This window comes from Cryptomeria japonica, chromosome 3 (assembly GCF_030272615.1).
Source record: "Cryptomeria japonica chromosome 3, Sugi_1.0, whole genome shotgun sequence".
Classification (NCBI taxonomy): Eukaryota; Viridiplantae; Streptophyta; class Pinopsida; order Cupressales; family Cupressaceae; genus Cryptomeria; species Cryptomeria japonica.
Window position 1 is genome coordinate 351312154 of NC_081407.1, and position 27372 is coordinate 351339525.

The 27372-nt window shown below is 35.4% G+C and overlaps 1 protein-coding gene across 1 annotated transcript in view; it reads right to left on the reverse strand.

Moving 5' to 3' along the window:
- Positions 1–4984: 4984 nt before the first annotated feature.
- The window catches only part of LOC131076525 (putative glycerol-3-phosphate transporter 1), a 45370-nt gene continuing 22982 nt past the window's right edge, over positions 4985–27372 (reverse strand). The window contains exons 2-3 of the mRNA XM_058013764.2: positions 5798–6352; positions 4985–5501 (exon numbers count right to left, since the gene is read on the reverse strand). Of these exons, the coding sequence (XP_057869747.2) occupies positions 5482–5501; positions 5798–6352 (575 nt within the window). The 3' untranslated portion in view covers positions 4985–5481. The remainder of the gene's footprint in view (positions 5502–5797; positions 6353–27372) is intronic.

Here is a 27372-nt window from a genome sequence, read left to right on the forward strand (position 1 = left end):
AAATGTTGAATAATCCAAAATTTGAAATCATGCAGAAAATTTCGTCTAGTGGAAGACCTGATTGTTAGGCTTCAATACCAATTGATATGAACATATTGCAAAATGTGTTTCTTTGGGTTTTCATTACATAAGAGATTCATGTATATATAGGCGAAAAATATTACACAGTCATTCAATGTTCCTAGTTGTTTACTGACTTTTTATTTATTTGTCTACCCTTTCAATTATTTCACTTGTCGATTTACTTTTTGACTTATTGCCATCTACCATTTAAAGCGGTTCCAATGGTTCCCCTACCTTTTCATGCATTCTAATGCAATCAACCCAGATAGATGTATTTCTTTTGCTTTATATCTATCAGCCTACTTACATATGGACTTCGTTAAATTTCTCACTAAATGGAATGTCATCAAAATCTGGAAGTAGAATGTTAATGTTCCCTCGAAATTGTTCTCTTTAAGATTATGCAAACTGGTGTAAGGCAATCACTTGCTAACTCCTATTGAAGTGAGGCACACAAACTATGTATACATATGAAAAAAAGTATTAACCGATGTTGAAACCAAAATCAACACATATCAAACAAATACTCTAAGCTCACAGATTATACAATCCATAGTAGCATAGAATAAGAATGCTCCTAAAGCATGATAAAGCGTGCCCTGCTTAAAAAAAATTGTAACATTCAACAACTTCCCCATTCTGAGTTAGCAATTGTTGCATGATACCTCTTAATAAAAAAAAATCACTACCATCCCATCTCAGGATTGTTGTTCTGATACTAACCAGAATAAGCATAAACCACAAGTAACAGAGCTATTCTCTCTATCACAACCACAACCACAGGAGCACAAAAATATAAAATACTCTGACAATTGCTCAATCAATGTCAAGAAGAAGCAAGAAAAATGAAGTGATTAAAAATCGGGATTTGTGTCCCCATCTAGACGTAGCTTGATAATAAAGCAATGCTTGGCAATCTGCAAGATAAGCGGCAAACTGAGCTGGCCATATTTCTGTGGCCACTATTATTTTTCCATGATTTGCATTTGGGCTCTGAAATTTTGGACATCTCACACAAACTCATGTAGTTCCTCATTGTTGAGTGGCCATCGTAAAATTTTATAAATACTCTTCACCAAAATTCTACAGGCCAATGCAAAATTTATTAAATTGAAAATCAATATAAAATATAGAAAAGTAACCAACTCCAAAACTTTTACAAACGGCTTTCCAAAGCCCAGACTTGTATATTAGCTAGTAAAGTCACCTTTGTAGAACACGAACATATTCGGTTTTTCAATGATCCCTCCTTGGCTCCTCCCAAACCTGGAATGGATCTCTCGTAAATGTCTATTCCACTTGATTCAAAGTGGCTCATTTTACAATTTACAAACCATTGATAATAATCATTATATCAAAATGAAATGTTAGATATGCACAAGGTTACGAGGAGGCGGAGGTACTTGGAGACTCCGGAGATTGGTACCTGTACTGGTACGACTAATTTTCAAAACTGGGAGACAGGTACTTAGAGATGCCAATTTTTTTTAATATAATTTAATTATTTCCAAAAAATATCATGACAAAGAACTTTGAAAACAAGAATAGTGGTGAAGTTTAACATTTACTATAAAATTGATCAAAATTTGAAATTAAAATTGCTTAATACTGCTAATACCATAGCCGGTTTAAATTGTTTAGTGAAAGTATAGTAATATAGGTGTTGAAAACACTCAATATTATCGGCTAAATAGTAAAGGCAAATTTATCTTTAGACTATTACAATGACAAGAAATCATTCCTCTCAAGAAGTCTACATTGTCAGAAGATCTGCTCACTTTAATTTTACATGGATTTTTCTCTTCCTACGAAATAGTTTCTTTCTTAGTCATTTCCCTACAACTCTGCTTTGTTGTAAGCTTATCTTATTTATTTGCTTTACTTTTTTTGCCTTTTTATTGCATTTTGCCCTAAGTTTTCTAGCAAGAGACATCACTTTTTGGTTGGTAGACTTCAGAGACAACAGCCAAAAGCACCCTATGCATCAAGAAGTTTCCAGAGACATCTCCATCTCCAAGATGCATCTTCAGGGGTAGGAGACGGGTCTATGAATTATTTATTATTTGTTAAGCATCAACCACCCTCAAAATAGGAATGTTCTAATACCTGGTCAAATGCCAAACCAAAAAATGTATCCAGTGACTTGTAATCAAAGTTGCATGGACACGGATACGGTATCTGATACGGATACGGCTGGACACGCATTCATAAAAAACACACACATATATTTAACACAATTTTCTAAGTTATTCAAGGAGATTTTCACTACTTCAAAAGCAATATAGACACATAATTTCTATATAAATAATGATAAGTTGATTTAACATTTTACAATATGCAAAAATAGAAGAGTTGCATTGGAAGATAACTCAAAAAATGGGTCACTGAAATAGAAAAACATTTCATTTGTCTTTCTCATTTGGTGTAGGTTTTGTTAATACCATTTTTATAAAAAAAATGCATTAATGAAGTTTTTTAAAATTAAATTTAGGAAGATTTACGTCATTTTAAAAAAAAAATCAAATCACATTAGTATTTAGCATGGTTGGAAATCTAGGATTTTTGGGCATGCGTGGGTACAATCTTCGACGTGTATCTGGGCTGTATCCGATACGTATCCGTTTCAGAAACGGGAACGGATACGGGGAAACGCGTTCCCGGGGAGGGACAAAGGAGTTTTCGGCAACTCTACTTGTAATATGTCACAAGCACTACATAAATGTCGTGCATGGAAGTGAAAAACATTCACAGTAATAGTATCCATATTAGAAAATGATAATATTTTGCATGCCTTTTTGAGACTCGAGACAATAATTTTTTAGATGTTATTTCAAATTTCTTTGGAAATTGTGTATGTATATTTTGAAAATACCACAACATCTTCCAAATTAAAGAATAGAGCATTTTCAACTCGAAGATGGCCCCAATAATAATGCAATTCGATTTTGCTACCCATAATAGACATATTATAAGATGTGAGACTTGCAACTTGACGTTAAGTTGGACACAACATGTACATTACATTTATGTAGCCAAATAAGAAGTTGTTCACTTGCTTAAAAACCTGGTTCAGGAAAAAAAATTGTCAAATCCACTTACAAATTGAGATCAGCAATCAAAAGATTACAATTTCCTGGTCAGGAATCTCCTTGGACTTCCCATTAAAAGAACATAGATGCTGATCTTGATAATGATATTCTTCAGAATTTAGAGGTATAATATGAAGAAAAATACATTAATTTGGAAAGCATAACCACTACTTCCTGTGTATCTCATGACATTTTAGGTGGTCAACGTAGAATAGATTGCCATAAAAGAAGAAAATGTCCAAAAAATAGCTACATATTTTGTATACTGAATACAAATCACTTCGTAGAGGCATTAGAGACAATAAATATAAAAAACTATCATGAAAGGAATACATCAGTGGATACCCAATAGTTTTTTTAAAACATGCCACATGTTAATGCATGATAGCCTCGGTAAGATAAATGATTGAACGAGAGATAAATGAAGTCTCTTATTCAATCCTCTATCCTATCGATAAACTATGATGAAGACTTCAAGCTATTGTTCCTTCATTTGATGATCATTCTTCAATTATATATTCTTGCAAAGTTCGATTAATGCTTAACTACCGATAATCATCGGTTAGCACAGAATACCGATTAATATCGGTTATCATATGAACACCGATTGTTATCGGGCTTAACCAATGCACTCCGATTAATATCGGTTAACATATTGTTATCGGGCTTAACAAATGCACTCCGATTAATATCGGTTAATATATTAGCTGTGAAACAATAATTGTTATCGGACTTAACTAATACATACCGATTAGTATCGGTTGTCTTGCATATGATAGACACGCCAATTAAGTATCGGGTGGTTTGTTAAGTGATATACATTGATTGGTAAATACTACGATAACTCAAAAGGTGCGATCAAGTAATGTCTTGATCGGTCATGTCTAATAGACATGACCAGTCAAGGCATTGCTTGATCCTCCTTGCTTACATATATATATATATCAATCGGCATTTGTGAGAAGGTTATTGAAATCGATAAATACTCCTCTCATCTGCAACATAAAAGACGATAATCAGATTTATCATATTAAAGATATAACACATATTTTGAAAGAAAAGATGACCTTGCATATAACTTGCATCTTGAATTGAATTGAATAACATTTACACCACAGAGTCTAAACAAGCTTCAAAAATGAGAATTTCTAAAATTCAAGTATTCTGAAACAAAACTTAAAGAACATGTGAATTCCACAACCCTATAAATGACAGGGTAGAAGTAGCTGCTATTATAGATCCAGCACAAAATCAATAATAGAGCAGAATCATTTGAAACAGAACTCATCACATTGATAAAAGTTCCCACAAACTATCTTGATTTTATGGTCTATTACAACCCGTAAGTTGAAACATGAAATTTAGCAACAGATTAATCAGACAACAACTCACATAAACACTAATCTAAAAAGAAATAGTAAGCAGAAATATGGCATTAGATTTAGGGAAAAGCAATTCACATAAGCAGTTACAGTCCATATGGCACTTTTCTGAAATGTATTTCGCTCTTATGATTATATCGTCACCATTTAAGGATGAGATATTGCCTCCCCTTTAGGAATCATAAGGAGAGAATTATTTTGAGAACTACATGTAAAAAAATGGTGGAAAGGGTAAGTATGGTGCATGTTGTGATTGTTGATGGAAAGCGGAAACTCAAGATAACCTTAATAACAGACAAATTAATCTAAATCCTTCATAAACCTGTTATGTGAAATCTCAAAAACTTGTAATCCATCAAGACAGATATCATCTTAACAAATACTACACAGAAATGAGTGATTGAAGCTTTTGGGAAAAAGAAAACAAGATACATCTGAGATAATGTGCACTGAAAGAATATTTGATGATTTTCTTTTATAAATGATGAAAAATATTGTACTCTTAAAGAAAGCAGTTGCAAGCTACAACTGAAACATTACATCCTTGTGAAATAGAGTGCATGGCTACAAAATTTTCAGCTGATCTCATTTCTGGGGATATTCATATATCATTGATGAAAAATTTAGCTATACGTGAAGCCCCTTCAATCCACTGTACAGATGATACACCCCCGTTGCTAGAATTTAGGAAGAAGAAAAAGGATCCTTAATCATGGAACACCATCAAGGACAACTTTTATTCATGTGTCACAGACAGGTATTTAGTTGTCTTGGCTGATGACTAGGTAATTGCCAAACCTAGTCATAATAAGTAAATGTAGTACTGGTTAGCAACCAATATAAGCAATACTGCTGTCTCATTTCACCATCTGCACAACCATGTCAAGTTCAGTCTGTAACTTGTTGTCTTTCTAACTCTTTCACAGATGCTCACTACCAAGATTGCATTATGGAATATTTCCCACATCTACAGCAGAACCCCAAAAATACAACAATGATTAGAAAATAGAAAAAACCTTCAAATGTTTAGATACCTCTATAAACATAACTATGCTTAAGAAAATCACCTAACTATCTTAAAAAACTTTACTGATTGTGATGATAATTCTCTACCAATGGAATTTCAACAAGACAAAATTTTATGAAAAAGTTATCTTTCCTTTGCTATCTCAGAATTTGACATTTTCAAGCATTTACCAATGTGTTCCTCAACAATAATCTACCAAAATGAAGCATGAGGAATCCAAAAGATCCAAAAATTACCTGCAATATCTTGTTGTCCAACCCTCTCCACTCTACGAGCCTGCCTTTTCTGAAATTTGTCCTTAATTTCCTCCACCACAAGGTGCGTCAAAAGAAGTGCAGCAAATAGTGTTGCAAGCATAAGCATGATAAATACGCCATCCCATCCCCTTGCTGAAATGTAACCGGTCAAGAGTGGTCCCAGAGCAGCTCCAACAGACCCAGTTCCATCAATTATTGCAGTCACAGTTGCTAAAGCTCGAGAATTTCCCTTCAATGAGTTATGGGTACCCAGATCAGCTGAAACTGCTGTTGTAATGAGTGAGTATGGCCCATTAACAAACAAACCAGCAGCCATCATCAACGGAATATTGACATACATTGAAATGCTTCCATAAATTCTATAAAGAAGTAGTGCAGGAATTGCAGAATACAGGAAGATAACAGCAGTGATGGCTCGGGCTTCTAGCCTATCAGAAATATGACCAGCCAAAATTCCTCCCATAACTCCCCCAACATCAAATAAAGTTGAGAGATTCCCAGCAGTTTTGTGCGACAAAATTTTGCCACCAATATCTGAACACAACCCAAAAGAACAAAATTAGATATGCTTATGAGTCAGCAAAAACTAAAACTAAACATTTTCCTTTCTAAGAATGGTGAAAATTCTTTGATGTACTTAATATTTTGGATCCACCTGTCTATGTAACAAAGATCCAAATTAAGAAAATATGTCAGACAAGCTTCAGGGAGGTCCTGAAAACTGTTAATGCATGGTAGCTTATGCAAGATAAGATATTTCTAACCTTCCTTGTTCTGTTATTTACATGCTTCATGTCTAAACTTATATTGCATATGATTATCGGATTTTACAAACATTGCTTAGCATATTAAATGCTATAAGTTATCGGGTTATTAGCCGATACATACTTGCTATCGGGTGCATAACTACTGGCACCGATCCACATCTGTTATCGGGCTTAATCATCGGGCATATTTGTTATCGGGCTTAATACATACACCGCTTCATTTGGAATTAACAGTGGTTAACAATTGCACCGGTTGGATTACATACATCGTGCATTTTGAATTATCGGTGTTTACATGAACCGATTCATTATCTTGATCAATCATTATATTATATTACAATATGCTATCGAGGTTTTGAACCGATAAACAGCCTTGTGTTAATAGTATAATTACAAAGGCACCGATCAATGGGTGCATTGATCGGTCATGCCTAAAAGGCATGACCGGTCAATACACCAATTGACCGGTTGCCTAAATGATATATATACCAATTGAATTCATTTGGAGGAGACATAGAAAACATAAAATGATCTCTCTCTTTCAGACCTGCAGATAAAATCAGAATTATTAGACTTCAACATAATTCCTCATATACACTTATAGCATACATAGTTCATAACTTGTTCTTTAATTGAAATTGAAATAACTTTACATGGTATCAGAGCCAAGGTAATCGAACCTAAGGCTATTCAATTTTGATAAAATTCAAGGACTAAGTTACAAACTACATCACATTTCCATAATGGCCAACGCTATCAGATTCGAAGATAGACTCGGAGGTAGCAAAGATTTTTCAGCTTGGAAGTTTAGAATCAAAATGATTTTAAGAGAAAACAAAGTTGATTCATATGTCCAAACTGAAAGTGCACAACCAGAAGATGAAACCAAGAAATCCACATGGATCGAGGGAAATGATAAGGCTATTAAAATAATAGTGGATGGGGTAAGAAATAATATAATGCCCATCATTAGAAAGCAGGAGACGGCTTATAAAATGTTCAAGGCACTTGAAAAGACATCTGAGATATCAAATGCAAGTCGTACTCTAGCACTAAAACGAGAAATAAATCATATCACCATGAACAAAGGGGAGACAATCAACGCCTACTTCATGCGGATATCAGTTCTAAAAGATGAACTTGCAACTTTGGACTACAAGATCCGAGGCAAGGAACTAACACTCATTGCTTTAGATGGGTTGCCTAGTGAATGGAGCACATTCGTCCAAGGCATCAGTGCAAGGTCCAAATATCCTAAGTTTGAAAGACTAAGAGATGACTGTCTACAAGAAGAATCCCGATTGAACAAAGTAGGAATAAAACAGAAGAATATAGATGAAGACTTGCAAGTCCTAAATACAAACATCAATAAAAGGTACAAAAAGAAGCAATTCAAGAAAAGAAAAGCCAAACAAGGCAAGAACACTTCTAAGAAAGACCTATCACATGTTCAATGTTATAGGTGTGACAAATTCGGACACTATGTTGCAAACTGTCCGGAGAAAGGGAAGCAAGCCACATTTGCAAAAGTGAAGAAATCTAGAAAAGAAAATGACTCCGAGAACTATGTCCTCTACTCAGCACTTACAAGCCATACTTCAAACAAATCTAACTCATGGGTGATCGACAGTGGTTCATCCAGACACATCACCGGCTTTAGAGAAATACTAGACTCCATGATAGAGAAAGATGATGAGGAAGTAACCATCGGAGACGATTCTTCACATCCAGTCAGAGGAATTGGAACCTGCACCATCAAACTGAAGTCAGGCATGTCACTACGACTTGAAGAAGTACTATATGTTCCAGGCATCAAAAGAAATCTAATCTCCATATCAGCGCTAGAAGATCAAGGATACAGAGTGACCTTCATGGAAAACAAGGTGTTGGCTTGGCCAAAGTGATCCTCCATCAAAGACGCTAAGGTCATTGGTCGAAGACAAGGTTATTTGTATGAGCTATGTACAGAGCCCAATCTAGCATTGATCCATGAAGCAACTAATGCAAATGAAGTATGGCACAGTAGATTAGGTCATCTGAATTATAGAGCTTTGTCAACCATGGGAAACCTTGTCACAGGTCTACCTAAGTTGAAGCCATATCATTCAGAGGCTTGCAAAGGGTGTGTCTTAGGTAAAAATACCAAAAATGCATTTCAGAATAGTACTAGGAAAACTAGCAAAGTTTTGGAGTTAATTCATTCTGATGTATGTGGACCTATGTCCGTAGACTCCGTACCCTCGCTAGGGGGATTTTTGTACTATGTAATTTTTGTTGATGACTACTCTAGGAAGACGTGGATCTACTTTCTGAAATGTAAAGAATCAGAAGAGATCCTAAGTAGGTTCAAAGAGTTTAAAACATTAACAGAAAATCTCTCTGAAAACAAAATTAAAACCTTAAGAACTGACAATGGGGGGGAATACACATCAGAACTATTTAAAGACTTTTGTAAAAATTCTGGGATTAAGAGGGAGTTATCAATACCTTATAATCCACAACAAAATGGAGTAGCTGAAAGGAAAAATAGGACCATAGTAGAAGCTGCCAAAGCCATGATACTAGATCAAAATCTAAACTTGAACCTTTGGGCAGAAGCAACCAACACTGCTGTGTACATACAAAATAGATGTCCTCATTCACACCTTGAAGATAAAACTCCTGAGGAAGTCTTTACCAAAACAAAACCAGATATCAGCCATCTTAGGATATTTGGGTGTCCGGTCTATATTCATGTACCTAAAGAGAAAAGACTAAAACTAGAACCCTCTGGAAAAAGGGGAATACTTGTAGGATACAATGAAACTTCTAAAGCCTACAGAATCTATGTACAAGGACAGAGAAATATTGAACTCAGTAGGGATGTAATCTTCGAAGAAGATTTAGCCTTCAAAAGGGCTCAAAATACAATAGAACCTGAAATTCATAATCCTACTTCTAACCTAGAAGAAGAACCTACTCCTGAGCTTCAGAGGGAGTATCTTGAGGAAACTATAAGTGAAACACAAAACCCACCTATAGATAATCACAAGAAAAGACCACTATGGGCCACCAAAACTATAGCAGAAGCTCAGAAGTTCGCTGCTCCTTCAAGAACCTTCAGGGAAAGCAAGAGGCCTAATAAATTCATCAACTATGTTGCACTTATGAATGATCTCTCTAAAGCTGAACCTAACAATGTTTCAGATGCACTCAAACATAAAGTATGGATAGATGCCATGACTGAAGAATATCAGTCCATTATGAAGAATGATGTTTGGGAGATCGTTCCTAGGCCAACCAAGAAGTCTATCGTGTCTTCTAAATGGTTGTTTAAAATCAAGCATGCTGCAGATGGTAGTATCGAAAAACACAAGGCCAGATTTGTAGCTAGAGGGTTCTCACAGAAGGAAGGAATAGATTACGAAGAAACATTTGCACCTGTTGCCAGGTACACATCAGTAAGAGTTGTCCTAGCCATTGCAGCAGCAAAAGGGTGGAAGGTACATCAGATGGATGTTAAGACAACATTCCTAAATGGCGAGATCATGGAAGAAGTCTACTTAGAGCAACCTGAAGGGTTTGAAATTCATGATGCAAAGTCTCATGTGTGTAGACTCAAGAAAGCTCTTTATGGGCTCAAACAGGCTCCCAGAGTTTGGTATGAAAGAATTGACACCTACCTCTCAAAGCTGGGTTTCTCTAAGAATGATGCAGATCCTAATCTCTACCTCAAAAGAAATAAAGGTGATATGTTAATTTTAATTTCATATGTTGATGACTTATTAATTACAGGAGATAATCACCTAATAGATCAATGCAAGAAAGATCTATCCACAGAATTTGATATGAAAGACTTGGGGCTTCTTCATTACTTCCTAGGATTGGAAGTATGGCAGAATTCTAATAATATTGTACTGAACCAAGGGAAGTACACCTTGGACATATTGACAAGATTTAGAATGCTAAACTGCAGACCCATGACCTCTCCTATGGAAACCAACTTCCATAAACTTAAAGAAGCAGCAGCAGAATCAAGACCTACTGACCCCACTCAATACAGGCAGATGATTGGGTCCCTGATGTATCTAGTAAATACAAGGCCAAATATCTGCTATGCTGTTAATGCCTTAAGTCAGTTCATGTGTGAACCTAAGAAGATACACCTGGTTGCAGTAAAGCATATAATGAGATATCTACAAGGTACCCTAAAGCTTGGTCTTAAATATGAAAAGGTTGACATAGATCTACATGGATTTACAGATTCAGATTGGGCTGGCAGTGTGACTGACAGAAAGAGCACTTCAGGGTGTTGCTTCAGTTTAGGGTCAGCCATGATATCCTGGATCAGCAGAAAACAATCTTCAGTAGCTCAGAGTTCCACAAAGGCTGAATATATTGCAGCTTCAATGGCTGCCCAAGAAGCAGTATGGCTAAGGAAATTGCTCGTGGGATTATTTGGAGAACCTATGAAACCTACAGTTATTCAGTGTGATAATCAAAGCTGTATAAAACTTTTTGTAAATCCAGTATTTCATGACAGGTCCAAACATATTGAGATTCCATATCACTATGTACGAGATATGGTTGACAGGAATGTGATAAAGTTAGAATATGTGTGTACAGGAGATCAGACTGCAGATATTCTGACCAAACCACTTTCCAAAGTGAAGGTTGATCACTTCAGAAAGGGTTTAGGTATGATAGAAAGGTAATCTGCTTTGTAATCTATACTTACATATATTTAAGATGTTTAATGTGTAAACTTCTTTGTCATGTCTGGACTATCTCTTGGCTTCTTGCCACCTGTGTTCATATCTAAGAGGTGACGATCTCTCAGATACTGAACACTTGTATGTAGACATCATAAGGTGACGATCTTATGATAGTCAAACCAGTAATCATGTTGGATCACTGGTAAGTCATGGATGTGCCATGACCATGTTGTGATACAACATTTACACAAATGTTATTGCATTATCACAATTTGGATATAATGAGAAATTAAGCACTTCTCATATGGTTATCCTTGTATTGCGTGTTAGGCAATACTGATATCACGTGTAGGTGATATCTCAACCATTGATCATGATTGGATCTCTGGTAAGTCATGGATTTGCCATGACTATGTTGTGATAAACATTTACAAATGTTATTGCACTTATCACAACTTGGATATGATGAGAAACTAACCTTTCTCATAGACTTATCCTTAAGTATTGCGTATTAGGCAATACTAATATCACGTGTTAGATGATATCTTGATGAATCTTACAAATCACATGTTTTGGTGATTTCTCACATGATCAGGTGATGATTCTCTTACTTTTATCACATGTTAAAATAATACTTTATTTCACATACTCAGGTGATGTTCTTCTATTTTGTATCATATGTCTTGATGGTACTTCTCATGTATAAATGATTTTTGTTGATTGACATTATCTTAGTTATGAAAAGGAAATGTGATGCAGGTTGCCTTATCTATCTTCCAAAGCTAAGAGGGAGTGTTAATGCATGGTAGCTTATGCAAGATAAGATATTTCTAACCTTCCTTGTTCTGTTATTTACATGCTTCATGTCTAAACTTATATTGCATATGATTATCGGATTTTACAAACATTGCTTAGCATATTAAATGCTATAAGTTATCGGGTTATTAGCCGATACATACTTGCTATCGGGTGCATAACTATTGGCACCGATCCACATCTGTTATCGGGCTTAATCATCGGGCATATTTGTTATCGGGCTTAATACATACACCGCTTCATTTGGAATTAACAGTGGTTAACAACTGCACCGGTTGGATTACATACATCGTGCATTTTGAATTATCGGTGTTTACATGAACCGATTCATTATCTTGATCAATCATTATATTATATTACAATATGCTATCGAGGTTTTGAACCGATAAACAGCCTTGTGTTAATAGTATAATTACAAAGGCACCGATCAATGGGTGCATTGATCGGTCATGCCTAAAAGGCATGACCGGTCAATACACCAATTGACCGGTTGCCTAAATGATATATATACCAATTGAATTCATTTGGAGGAGACATAGAAAACATAAAATGATCTCTCTCTTGCAGACCTGCAGATACAATCAGAATTATTAGACTTCAACATAATTCCTCATATACACTTATAGCATACATAGTTCATAACTTGTTCTTTAATTGAAATTGAAATAACTTTACAAAAACAACTAAAATTCAGGAAAGATCAGTTACGCTATTAGATATAATTCACTTCAAATATATATACATTATTTTTTCAGTTAATAATATTTTATACAATTCAGTATGATTTTCTGTTAGCTATTGAGTTTTTATAATTTATACCCATCAGCTATACTCTTGTTAGTGATATCATAGAAGCAAAAACCTCCAAAAAGTCTTGATTATACCTTTTTTTTTGCAAGTCAGTCCTATGGGCGATGTTTCCCCCCCAAATCCCATCTTTTTAAGAAACCATTAAATGCAATTTTCGACAATTTGTTCATGTTTAAATCATGTCTAAAATCTTAATCAATCTCTCGCCAACCAATGAAACCCTCAAAACTTGAGTTATCGAGTTTGTGGGTTTTGGCCCACTATGCTCAGACTGGGTCCACCTGGGTTCAGGTTCGCACCTGCGAGTTCACTCAGGTGCAGCCTAGGTGCACCCTTGTGGATCCGTGTACGCAACCCACAACAAACTTGGAGCCCCCGGGGCACACCCAGGCAAACCCAAGTGCGAACCTGGGCTAGGCTGCCCAGTCACTTAAAAAGTGACTTAAATTTTTTTTTAAAAAAACTTTTTCTTTCAATAAAACCGTAATGCACCCCCCTATAACATCATTTCAACCTAAAATATACTCATTTCATTCCCTCTTTTTTTCATTGTGGTATTTTGAAGGGCTAGTGATTATTTTTCAAACGAGATTGTTCGTGGAGTGCTTGGACAAAGGAGATTCAATCATCTAAGGTAAGCATTTAACCCTATTCTCTAGACTTTTAACGAATTTTTTTAAGTTTTAAGACTTTTCAAGTTTTTTTGTTTTTTTTTATGAGAAAGAGAAACAAGTTCTACTATTTCTTATAATGTTTTCCCATACTTTCATTAGCTTTTACATTGTGTAATCTTGCATTTGTTTTTCTTTTTTTCTAATTTAAAAATGTGTAATTTCTTATAATAGCAAAAAATGGCAACAAGTTTGAGTTCAATGGGTGGGGGTTACGAGACTCTAAACCAAAAATTCGAAGTTGATTGAGGATGTCCTTTATGGAATTATATTACAATGCTTCAACAACTTTGAGGTGGGGGATATGAATGGACTTGTAGTTTTTGTAAAACCAATTATAGGTGCTCGTATTATGGAGTGAGACATCACTTTTGTGGCCCTGTTAGGAAAGGGATTAAAATGTGTGAAGGGCCAAAATTGGCAAGGGTTGTCTATCGCACAAATAGCAAGATTCATTAGAGAACAAGAAGTTGATCAAGCTCTAAAAAGAGAAAAACTAAGAGCTAATCCATTTGCAAGCAAAATACCAATTACTTTACCCAAAGATCATCAACTACCAGTAAATTCCTCCCATCATCCTTTCTTGAAGATACCCTCTATGCAAGATGAAGTAGAAAATCCCAATCTTTCCCGCAAAAGAGGCCCATTGGACAAGGCATATAAAATGGAAGCAAGAGATATTGCAGAGCAAAAAATTGCACGTTGTATCTATGCCAATGGTCTTCCTTTCAACTTGGTGAGATCACCATATTGGTGAGGGATGGTGGCGGCAATCAATAGTGCACCTTCTAGTTTCACAAGTCCCGGGTATGAAAAGGTGCGCAACACCTCATTGGCAAGAGAGAAGAATTTTGTAGAGACATCACTCAAACCGATTAGAGATTCTTGGGTTGAACTAGGTGTTTCTATTGTTTTTGATGGATGGAAAGATTGCAAAAATCGTCCATTAATAAATGTTATTGCAATGTCCCCCAAAGGCGCAATGTTTTTTAGGGCAATTGATTGTGAGGGGCAACTCAAAGATGCAAAGTTCATTTCCAAAATCCTCTTTGATTCCATAGAGATAATGGGTCATGGAGATGTTGTCCAAGTCATTACAAAGGTTTGTAGGGCTACAGGTGCTTTGGTTGAGCAAAGATATGAGCACATTTTTTGGACACCGTACACTCCCTTAACTTGGTGATGCAAAAATTGGCACTCAAATAGATTGGGTGAAGGAAATATACCAAGAGGGTGAGGAGATCCAAATGTTTGTGACAAACCACCGTATGTCACAAGCCATTTTCAGGAGTTTCTCAAAGCTGGAATTGCTTAAGGTAATTTTAATTTATTTTTTTATTTTATTTATGCCATGTTTAATATGTATATAGTTTTTTTTTAATGTGTTATTGACTTATTTTTTACACGAACCTAGGTTGCTGAGACCCGATTCGCATCACATACAATTGTGATGAGACAACTTTTGAAGGTGAAATAGGCATTGAGTATCATGGTCATTATTAACCAATGGGGTATTTAGAAGCATTCAAATTCAGAAAGAGCCCAGAAGGTTAAGTCATTGACCTTGGTGGGATCGTGTGGAATATGTCTTGAATTTCACTGAGCCTATCATGAGTATGATCAAGTATACTGATACAGATACAACATGCTTGGGGGAAGTCTATGATGGCATGGACACCATGATAGAAAAAATCAAAGTCATAATAGCAAAAAAAGAGAATGACCCCAAAGAAATATTTTTCAAAAGGGTGGAAAAAAAAATTGCATCGTTGGAACAAGATGACCAAGCCATTGCACCTCTTTGCACATGCATAATCTCCCAGGTACTATAGCAATGAAGTACTTTCTTTGCCAAGGAGAACTCCACCATATAGAGATTCTAAACTTGCTACTGGGTACAACTGGGCATTTGCTAGACTCTTCACAGATCCTAAAGTGGTGGAAAGTGTTAGGAGAGAGTTTGGCTTGTTAATCTTAAGAAGAAATCAGAGTCCTTGTGTTATTAATGACCAATCCAAACTAGATGCTACTACATGGCGGTACCCCCATGATCAAGATTATATGTTCCTCCAACCTCTTGCAATCAAGATTCTATCACTAAGTTCTTTTTCCTTTCTATTTCTAACATTTGTAATGTAGACTTTAGCACTTAAAATTCTTTAATTTATGTTGCATTTTTTATTTTTAAGTTTTGTTGATTTTCTCTCCAATTTCAATTGGTTGCAAGTTTTTCTACTGCTGAATGGAATTGGAGTACATACTCCTTTATCCACTCAATGAAGCATAACCAATTGGCTTCAAAAAGAGAAAAAGACTTGGTTTATATTCATTCCAATTTGCATCTTCTAACACATAAGGAACAACAATACAAGGATGGGTCAATGAAGCATTGGGATGTAACCCCTAAGTGTACCAACTTGGATGCAACTATTGACGATCTAGCTAGAGTCACTATGGATGATGATGATGAGATACCTACACTTGATGCACCAAGTGGGAGTGGCACTGTGTTGGGTTCAAATGATTTTGAATTTGAACTTGAAGCAAATGATGATGATCTTTATCTAGATCCTTTCAATTATTGATGAAGATAGAAGACAAAATTTTTTTTTGATTGTCAATTTTGTAATTGTAATGATTTTCATTTGAATCGTGAACCTTGACATATATGATAAATTGATATATATTATATGGCATATGACATAATATGATAATATTGAAATTTTGAACTATCAATTGGCATTTGGCATTGATCAATGATGAAGTAGCATACTATTAAATGTATTTAGTTTTATAATTTTAAATTTTTGCATGTAATATATATACACACATGTATGGACAAACCCAACCCACGAACCGAGTTCTTGTACCGAAACCCAAGCCTGGGCCCAAATTGGTAACTTAGCTCGAAACCCACAAAATGGTGAAATAATTTATGAATAATTCTATCACATGACATTTTTAGGGCTCAAATACAAAGGGAGCTTGCCAATACGTATATAAGGTGCAACTAATTGCAAACTTGCAGGGAGTCAGGAGTCAACGCATTTGAGTCAGCAGTAGGCAATTCTTTGTTTTATCACTGCTGCAAATACGTTCTATAACTTCATGCTATATAAATAGTATATACACAAAATTTAACCAATGCATAGAAATAGATGAAAAATCTTTTAAATACAATTTTCAATGTGCACATCAAAAGTATCTTTCGATTAAATGAATAAGATAAAAAATGTTAAATCTATTTTATTATGGTGGGGCTTCCATCCAAAGAGATAGTATTTTGCTGTTATATTATGATATTTCAGCTCATTGTTAATACTTCATATTTTGTGGCAACTTTGTCATGGTTTAATTTTATCTATATTCAGATGCTAGGATTTCTATCAATAGTGTCAATACCCTATCTCACATGGTTTAATTTTGTGTCTACTTCTTATCTACATAGAATGTCCTCATAATTCTAGATTTTCTGCACAACTAAATTGTTATTGTGAAGATTAATTGGCTATTTGGTCCAAACAACAGTTGATGGTCTATCTTTTTCTACAATGGTAGCCTTGTAAATCGGTTATCTATAAAGAAATAACTTGTATTCCTGGCTAAATGGCTTGAATTTAATGCTAATTTAGGCTCTCTATCATATCATTGCTTTGATTGATGAATATGGCACTGCTATAGTTTCATTTTTTTACCTAGCTTTTAATCTTCTCTCAAGTTGTAATACAAATTCCTTTGGCTGCATAAAACATCAGCCTGATGTATATATGTAACCCTGTATTGCACCAAGATATCCAATCTTTGTGACATCAGAATCTTGGTCATTTTGATTTTGTATGTTTATTTTGATATTACGCATATCTATCGTAAAATGTGTTTTGTGCATAGTTACGAGACTTGGACTCGTGTTAGACTCAACAAGCTGATTTTGGACTTAGACTCCAACATGGCACAAAAACTTGGCAAATTGATAAACCCAAGAAATTTAGAGATTTTTAAGGATCTAAAACTTGTTTCATGCATCCTTAAGTAAATAAACCTTAGAGACACAATAAGTTCATCAAATAGAAGCTAATTTGATCACATACACAAGTATATGTTGATCATAAAGGCACTATTACGGGACAAGTTGTTGAAGGTCGAGAACTATAATCCCCATCCAACGCAGACTATGAAATAACGCACTTAGATATATAAATATTGTCAAATGTATACAAAACTCATGGAATATGAAATCCATGGCATCAAAACAAATAGTAAAACTAAAATTACAAGACTATGGCTCAAAGGAGGTTGCATTACTCATTCCAACATCACAAGTCATGCACTGGCATCTAAGATGGGTCATGGATGATGATGTAGCCATGATATTTGCTTGTGTCTCAATGACTAGTGTGTATACTCAAGTGAGGAATTTAATAATAACTTTTTTAAGCCTTCAATACTAGATGTTTTGTTGACAAGCTTATAACAAAGAGGAGTGGTTAAGTAAAATGATAAATGGTTATGTTCTATTTTGACTTTAACTAGGATAGTAATAGATGGGATTCATCTATCAGTTATCTACACAAGGCATGATTGATACATTTTGCATTATGAAAATGGCATTTCTTGCCAACTATGACTTAACTTGTATTCAACAATATAAGGACTGTAGCATGCCAACTTTGCCTATGGCGGTCCTTGTATACAGCTGTCCAATATATGAAACAAGATAATCCTTGATTGTGGCTTTGACTATGAATATGCAAATATGTATTATGTAGATTTCTGTGATCATGATTCATCATTGGCCTATTACTTGCTTGGACTTATAGTTTGATGGGAGTTTGGGAGCAACACCAAAACGAGGCTAAGGGTAGTGCCTCTCTTTAGGGTCTAGTGGGAGTCTAGGGGTAGTGCCCCTAGCAAGGTCAAGAGACAACGCCCCTTGTGGGGTTCTAGGGGTAGCACCCCCAAAGATGTCAAAGGGGTAGCACTCACAAAGAGGTCAAGGGGAAGCGCCTCTCATGGAGTTTGGGGGCAACGCACACCATTTTCATACTTTTAAAAATCCTAGATGGGCATTTCATAAGCAAAAAAAGCATTGAAATTTTGTGATTTTTTTTTTTCAAATTAAAATTTCAAATTCTTAGGCCTAGAATCACCTAGACTTGATGAGTCTAGGAAGGAATCAACTAAGTCCAAGTCAGGGTCCCCCAAACTCGTCAAGCCTAACTGGCCTAGTGCTCATCGAGTTTTGGTGAGTCTCGTTAAACTAGTTTTGTGTACTTGGTTTTGTATCTTGAATCTTTGATAATTCTTAATTCATGCCCATTTGACTTACCTATTATGAGAAACGATTTTATTTTTATTAATCAATTATTTTGTAATGTCCCTTTTATTAAATGCCCTAGTTTTTTGCCCTAAACCTCAAATCTTGGTTGAGACCAAAAACACAGTTATAATATTAAGCTTTTTATATGCCTAAATTGGGTGACTTGTATTTGATTTTCTCCTCTTCGATGTTCTATCCTTTGACATACTTGATTGGTAGTTTGCTTGGATCCCCTTGATCTATCAATCTGCCTCTATCTTTCCTCTTATTTGATTCACTTGCTTGCTTATTGCTTGCAGATATTTATGGTTCTGATCTGCCCCTTCAGCTCTTTCTGCTTCTTAATAGACTAATATATTTTATTCTCTTCTACCTTGAATCAGATCTTGTCCTGTTCAATCTCCTCCTCCCATAAAATGGCCAATGTGCGGCTTATATACCCTTCAGTTTGGGTGGAAGGTTGTGTTCTTTCCCAACATATACCCTTCTTGCAAGAGTGGTGACTCCTCATACAAAGTCATTGCCTTAACTAATCACTCCAGCTGATTATTGAATCTGATCATGGGTTAACAAACCATTTAGTGTTAGCATTAATTATTGTTTGTATTATATGGATCGCTGCCTTGGAAATTATTCTACTTTCTTAACGTCTGCTCCTCCTTCTAACTCTATCGCCGCTCCATATTAATTAATGAGATTTTTTCCCTAGAGGAATCACACTATCTACCCTTTAAATACACGTCCTTTGACATTATTTCAAGGGGAGTCTGCCTTGAGGATATATTCAAATACGTCGGCCCTAATACAATTTAATGTGATTTTATTCATCTCATATCAAGTCGGCCCTGTTATGTTATTATTTCCTCTATCTACTATTAATAGGGGGGTGTGATCTGGTTTAGGGGCATGACAAATTTTTATTTGGATGATATATTCCTTGAAGTTTTCTACTTGAAAATTTCTAGGTTATAATTTTTTTTAATTATCCTTTTGGGATATAAACATGTTTATTGTAGGTGTTTTGAAGTCTTTCTAAGTTTTTGAAGGTTTCAAAGTTTGTTATGATAGTGCAATCCCTATGATTAAACATTCTTTTGATATTAATAATAATTTGGAATGTAGTGTTGTTAGTACCATTTTACCATCCACTCACATCATACAACAAGACTAGAGTTCGTGTCATTCAATGTAATATTTTATTGTTAACTTAGCAATAACTTTATCTTCATACAAAACTTACCAAGGAACCATTTACTAGCAAAGCATACATGCTACATTGTATTTTGCTATTTGAGACACTTTTCATTTGGACAATTCATGGGCTAAACTCTATTTTATTTGCTCTCTATATTTCTATGCTATGGAAATGCCTTTAAATTTCAAAAACAAGTAGTTTTGTCTCTTGTTTTACAATATTTTACATTTTCTTTTAAATCCCAATATTGTCAAAAAAACTTATACTTTTAGTTTGCCGATTTTTTTCCCAAAAAGATTTTTGCTCCTATGGAACATATCACAATTTCATATCAATCAGCTCGACTTTTGTCCTAACTAGCTAAGTTTTAACATTTATGTTAGTCAGTTTAACTTTTCTCTGAATAAAAAAGAATTTAAAATCTAAAATATTTATTTTTCTATTAGTTAACTGAATATTATGTTAAAAGAGAGTATATCCCACATGGAAAAAGGAGACAAAACCTTTAAGGGAAAGTAACTATAAATAGGCCCTTAGACCTTTTAAGCTATGCTCGCCCAAGTTTTTAGGATGAAGCCATCAAATAGACAGAGGCACTTGTTTCTGGTAGAGGTTTATTTTGGGGGGCCATTTTTGGGGGATGGCTAGTTAAAAAAGGAAAATTTTAATTTATAAGGAAATTTCAAATATTCATAAAGAATTTGTCATAGATATTATAGAACCTTGACACATAACGTTACTCAAATTGAGATTTCACGTAGAATTGACAAACAAATTAACAAACTTTAATTACTTTCACTATCGATGTGCATATATATTATATAAGAACTACAACAAAATGACAAAAAAATAGAAAATATGTAGCTTTTCCTAATCGACATCTATCTTGTTGATGTGTTTCTTATGCACTTCGAACACAGAGTAAAATACTAAGTATATCTCTTGAACAAGGAAACCTTATATGCTGAATAATATGATCAAGGCTACCCCAAGGTTTCTTTCGTCAGGTCTTGACATTGCCATGGATAGACTCAATGAAATGATGTGATATGCTGGTATCACAAAGGGGCTTACGTTTATGAATTGTAGCTAGAACTTGCAAACTAACTTACTCAAACAAAGAAATATCAAAAGGGGAAAGGATTTGGGAAATCTATGCTAATCCTAAGGGCAATAATGATAATGGATGATGCTAGGATAGACAAATTCCTTAAACCAAGCTTTGCTTTGCCATGATAACAACCACACAAAAATGATGCGATCTCCAAAGGTAATAAATGATTTTTATATTGCAAACGTCCATTTAAATACCCAATGCCAGTGCAATCCAAATGAACATCCACAATCAAACTATTGCAACAATGAGGTTCAAGCTAACCATGCAAAACAACTTGCAATCAACAAGATGTAAAAGGTATGAACCAAAGAAATCATCAAATATCTTTACATGCATCCACCATGATCAATGAACTTTAATTAACTTTGAGAAGTAACAAGAAACCATGCATAATATAGAAACACAACACATGAATCTACCATATCTTCAATGAAAATCATGTATTTATTTCAACAACATTGGCAACAACTTCGTGCTTCCTCCTCCTACTCTACTTTTATTTTGCTACTTTTAACTCCTAATGATCCACTATTAACCCTTACAAATGAAGAGGCAAAGCCTTTATATAGAGATCCCAATCACAAAGAAGAGTTGAGATTGATTTGGAATCAATGGCCGAGATTACATCATGAAACCCTAATTAGGGTTGGTTACAACTAACTCTTTTTTGACCAACGAGATATTTACAACATTTTGAACAAATGTCCATCTTTGAATTTGGACCAATGAGAAATGTTGTTAGGTATATTGAATTTAGTGCCACATGTCACTCGCTCCTTCACTAGATGAGTCAGGTTCAATGCAACTAGACATGTTGAAGTGGAATAACTTGATTGGTTGTTGATGAATGGGTGCCACCTTAGCTACTTGCATGCCTTGTAGACTTGATATCCCATCGCAAGCAATATTTCTTGATGCTCAACATCATCTAATCCTTGACGAATGTGATGGGTTGTATTCCCAAATTGCATCATCTTCTAAGTTTGATTAACCGTTCTAAAACTATTTGCTCAAGATGCATTCCTTGCCATTCATCTTCCTCTTTCATCGTCCTCGTGATGTCAATTCTTGATCTTTATGTGTAGTCGTGGCAAGTATATCCTCCATCCACATTTGCATTATCCTTCTCTTGTCATCATTTATGCATAATGTCCTTGACCTAGATTACTTCCTCGTTGTACTATCATCTTAATGATACCTTGAATGTCTCTAACTTTGTTCTTGGGATCTTAGATTTCCTTCATTCAAGATTGTTGTAGTTGTATCCCTCTTTGTGTTGATCTTTGCCCTTGCATTTTCATCTTTGGTTGTCTTCTTCATGATGTCAACTTGAAGAAACCCTCGATCTTGATATCCTTGCAATGTTGTAAAGCCTTTCATCCCTTCATTTGCATTGTTGAGTCCTTCATGTTATCATTGCAACACCAGAGTTGTGAAGTCCTTAGTCTTGAAAGTCTTTGTCATTGTTGAGTCCTCTTCTACCAGCTCCTCGCATCCATCATTCCTAACAAAGGAAGTCAACATACCTTGGATTTTAATTGACCAATCCATTTCATATTTGTTACATCCCTTTTTCTTGACTTTGGAAAATATTTATTATACTTGATTCAATTAATCAATGATATTACTTTTGTTTCTTCTATGAATGGAAATTGAATGATGAAGTTATTTTGTTTTCAATAATTTATGAAATATGTTAATATGTTTAAGATGTGGCCGACTGATTTTCTTATAATTGAGTGGATGCAGGAATCGCAACACCCTCAGGAGGGAGAGAGAGTATCATCAAGGAGAGGATCACAGACCTTGGAAAAGAACAATTGTCATTGAGCTTTGAGTCGGGGAAGTAAGATGTATTCTTTTGAGCGTCGCCACCTTGGATGAGTAGTGTCTATTCCATTGTAGTTGTTGATGTCGACCTATGTTTACCTTGTCGCCTTGTGTGTCTCTTAAGCGGTAGTATCTTGGTGTTGATCATGTTTCCCCTGTCATTAAGTTTTCATGGTTAAGCTATGTTTATATATATTCATGCATCTTTTAATATGTGTGTGTGTGTATACATACGTATATAATATATATATATATATATATATATATATTTATATGAGTTTCCTTTTATTACTTAATTTATTTTTATTAGTGGATCATATATATATTCACACATGTGCATGGACGTACGTGTATGAATACATACATGTTCCTTAATATTATGAATACATATGTGGTGCAGATAACACCTTGGTGGCGGATTGCATTTCAACACCAACAAGCATGTTGAGTGAGCCCATGTTCATGGTGACTTACATTTCCTTGGTAACGGTGGACATTACCACCTTGCGGGATATGTCGGTTTTCTTGGCTCGATGCCTTCTCTTTCATGGATATAGATAGCCATTTGATGGTAGTCGCACGGGTTGCTTTTCATTATCTCTGTAGATGCATTTTGAGAAACGCGGAAGATGTTTTTATTGAGTTCGAGCATGAAATGATGAGAGCTCCGAATTCCATAATTCAAGATGATTTAATGCATGATTTGAAATAACATAAAATGACTTGAAGAGATTAAGGGGATGTCATTTTGGTATTACATGGTGAAGTGATGAAAACTATGCAGGGTTGTCTTGGGCCGTTGGTCTGCTTTTCATTATCTCAGTAGAATTTTATTAAGTTGTTGTTTTCTACCATTGAAGTATTTTGGTTGTTACAATATTAAACAATATCAACATATACAACATCATTAAAACACTTCCCCCAAATTACTCAAATAATCTCACCTCTCCAATGTGCATTTTGAAAATTTTAGTCATTCAAGTATCATTAAATTTCACTTGACAAACTCTCATTGAAAACTACTTCTGGAAGTCCTTCATGGACTTTCACCACATCATCAATGAAATTTGTGCCTTGAATCTGTGACCTAATGAACTTTTTGCGAGCAGAATGATCAAGTATATCACCCAGGTGAAGCATATGCAAGGGAGACAACTAGTTAAGATCCATCTTACCTTGAGACATAGGTACCTAAAGTACCTTAGAAGTAATCACCGATTCAAACTGCAACTATAGACTTAACAAATCTGATACAAAATCTCCAAAAGGTCTAGAAGATTCTCCATCAAGCTCCACATTCTTCTCTTCCTCTCATCCGAAAATGCATACTTGAAGGAGTAAAATTTTCAAAATGCACATTGAAGAGAGGTGAGATTATTTGAGTAATTTGGGGGAAGTGTTTTAATGATGTTGTAGATGTTGATATTGTTTAATATTGTAACAACCAAAATACTTGAATAGTATAAAACAACAACTTAATAAAATTCTATTGATATAATGAAAAGCAAACCCACAGCCCAAGCCAACTCCACATAGTTTTCATCACTTCGCCATGTAACACCAAAACGACATCCCCTTAATCTCTTCAAGTCATTTTATGTTATTTCAAATCATGCATTTATTCGTCTTGAATTATGGAATTCAGAGCTCTCATCATTTCATGCTTTAACTTCTGAGGTTTAAGCAACTCTTGTAATGTAACTCAAGGATACAAAGGTTAAATTTAATATTTGGGTGAAATTGCAAGGGGGCCTTGCAATTCCACCCCTACAATAGTTAAAGCTAGTGTTCCATGGGCGTTGGGGACGGGGGGACAGGTTTCGGGGACGGGGGGACCAAGGGCCTAAGTTTGGGGACAACGACGGGGGGGTGGTGAGGTGGTGGTGCTGATATAGTTATACATATACATATTGTACTTGAAAAACTACTTTTGAAAAGATGTATGACAGTATAACAGTATAAGAATTACATTTCAAATGAAACTATAGGAAATTTGAAATACTAAATCTAAATACCAAGATTTCTTCAATGCTAATTGCTAATTACTAAATAAAATTTGACAAATGAAATTGTCAAATTGGAGATTTCTATTATATCGAAAAAGGAAAATATGAATACCTGATGCCATTGCAAAGTCTATAATAATAAAGATGATTACATGATTCATCCTTACAATGAGTAGCCAAATACAAATACTAATAGCAATAGCATTACAAAAGAGACTAGAGTCAAAGACAAAATGACAAAACTCAAAATGTAGCTAATGGAGGCCTCTAATCATCTATGAACTCCTCCTCACTAGAACTGTTGGACTCCTAAAGATTAGATCCCTCAAGCTCACACCAACTAGCCCTGCATTTGAAGTGGTAGGATCATCCTCATCAATCAATGAAGGCTCCTCTGGCTCTACATCCCATCATGCCGCTGGACTCTCCTTGTACACAAGTGTCTTGCGGTCCATGAGATGCAAAGCACTGTGTACAGCCACAAGCTTCTCTGCTCTCTTAGAGGTAAGTTTGTTCCTCTTAAGAGAGTGGATGAAGCTATATGTAGACCAGTTCCTCTCAGCAACCGAAGAACTGGAAACCTGGGATAGCAGACGGATGCCTTGAGTGTTGGTCAAAGATTTCGGGCCAAGACAATTCCACCACAAAAGTGGGTCCTCCTGTGCCATAGTTTCTATATCCATCTTTGCCACATCTGAATAACCTCTAAGAGTGTCGGCATCTCTGGAATCAAACATCTTCTCTACGCACCTAAAGAAACCCGCCTTCACCTCATCATCCTGAATCAGTGTCACTCTACCCGGTCTAGCCTTGTACCACTTAGGATTCAAGGCAAAGACAACCATATGCAAAGGAGTGTTCAACTTGTCCCATCTACGCTGAATGATAGGCTGGACTTGCTCATTGTAGAATGCTAGAGAGAGGTCCTTCACTCGCACAACAACCCTCATCTGGTCAAGCATAGAGTCAATGCACTCATACACCTCTCCAAAGTTAGGTGCATCCACATCCCCATATCTGATCACCTGGAATACTGGAGAAATGATGGAGCCAATGTATTTCGCATCAGTCCAAAACACATCACTCTTCACTATCTCCTTCACCCTTCTCCCCTGCTCTGTCTTGGCCTCAACCCACCTATTCCACTCATTAGTCATAACCATGAGCTGCAATGCCTCTTGCAACTCAATCATTCTCTCCAAGAGAATGAAATAGGATGCATATCTGGTCTCAACTGGTTTCAAGAACTCATTCGCGAAGGTCCTGAAGAGTGCATGTGAAGTGTGGTGGTTGCAAATAAACATCTGCACATCTCTCACATCGGTGACCACTCCTCTAATCCAGTCAATCTTCCCCATGTCCTTGAGTGCATTGTTCATGGCATGCACACAACATGGGGTCCACCAAATGTGTCTATAGGCTGCCTCAATGAGTCTCCCTGCTGCTCTACACACATGGGCTGCATCTGTCACTACTTGGACCACATTTTGTGTCATCTAGCAGACAAAGTAGTATGCATTGAAATATTTGTGTCATCTGGAACCCCCCCAAGCCTGTTAAACTCAATTTTGTACTTTATATTTTTAGCTTCCTCCAAAAGCTTACAATGTCTCACACCTTTTTCTCTCCAAAAAAGAAAGTGTGCATTCACCCTACTAATGCTACCAGACCATTCAGTGTCACAAATGTTGCACTTCCACTTCTTTGTTCCCCCACTTGAATGTGATGTGCCTTGTACTGATATACTTGAAGCAAACTGTTTGAGAGGAGACTTAGGATCAAATCACCCCTAGCATACGATGCCAACAACTCTAAAGGGCAACCTGTACTAGCTGGTGCACTCACCATAGAACTAGATTGGTCTCCAAAATCAACCCCATGGTCACCCCCCTCATTTTTAGATTCAAATTTTGAATCATTCTCACTATGAGAATAGATTTCCATCTCATCCTCACTCATGCCTTGGGAGCTCATTGTGAAATTGACACTACATTTCACAAAATAAAAATAAAAAATAAAATCAGCCTAGTTTAACAAATAAATTTATTTTCCTATTCATCTTAAAATGAGATTTGATGTTGAATCTTGAGGGCAAAAATAAAAAATTTGATTCAACATCAAATTTTATCATTTTTATTTTTATTTTTAAATTAAAAAAATCATAAATTGTAAATTTTATTTTCAAAATTGAAATTTCAAAAATAAAGTTTACGATTTATGATTTTTTTTAAAAAAAATAAAAATAATAAAATTTGATGTTGAATCTTGAGGACAAAATGATTCATTCATCATTTTGCCCTCAAGATATTCATTCATCATTTTGCCCTCAAG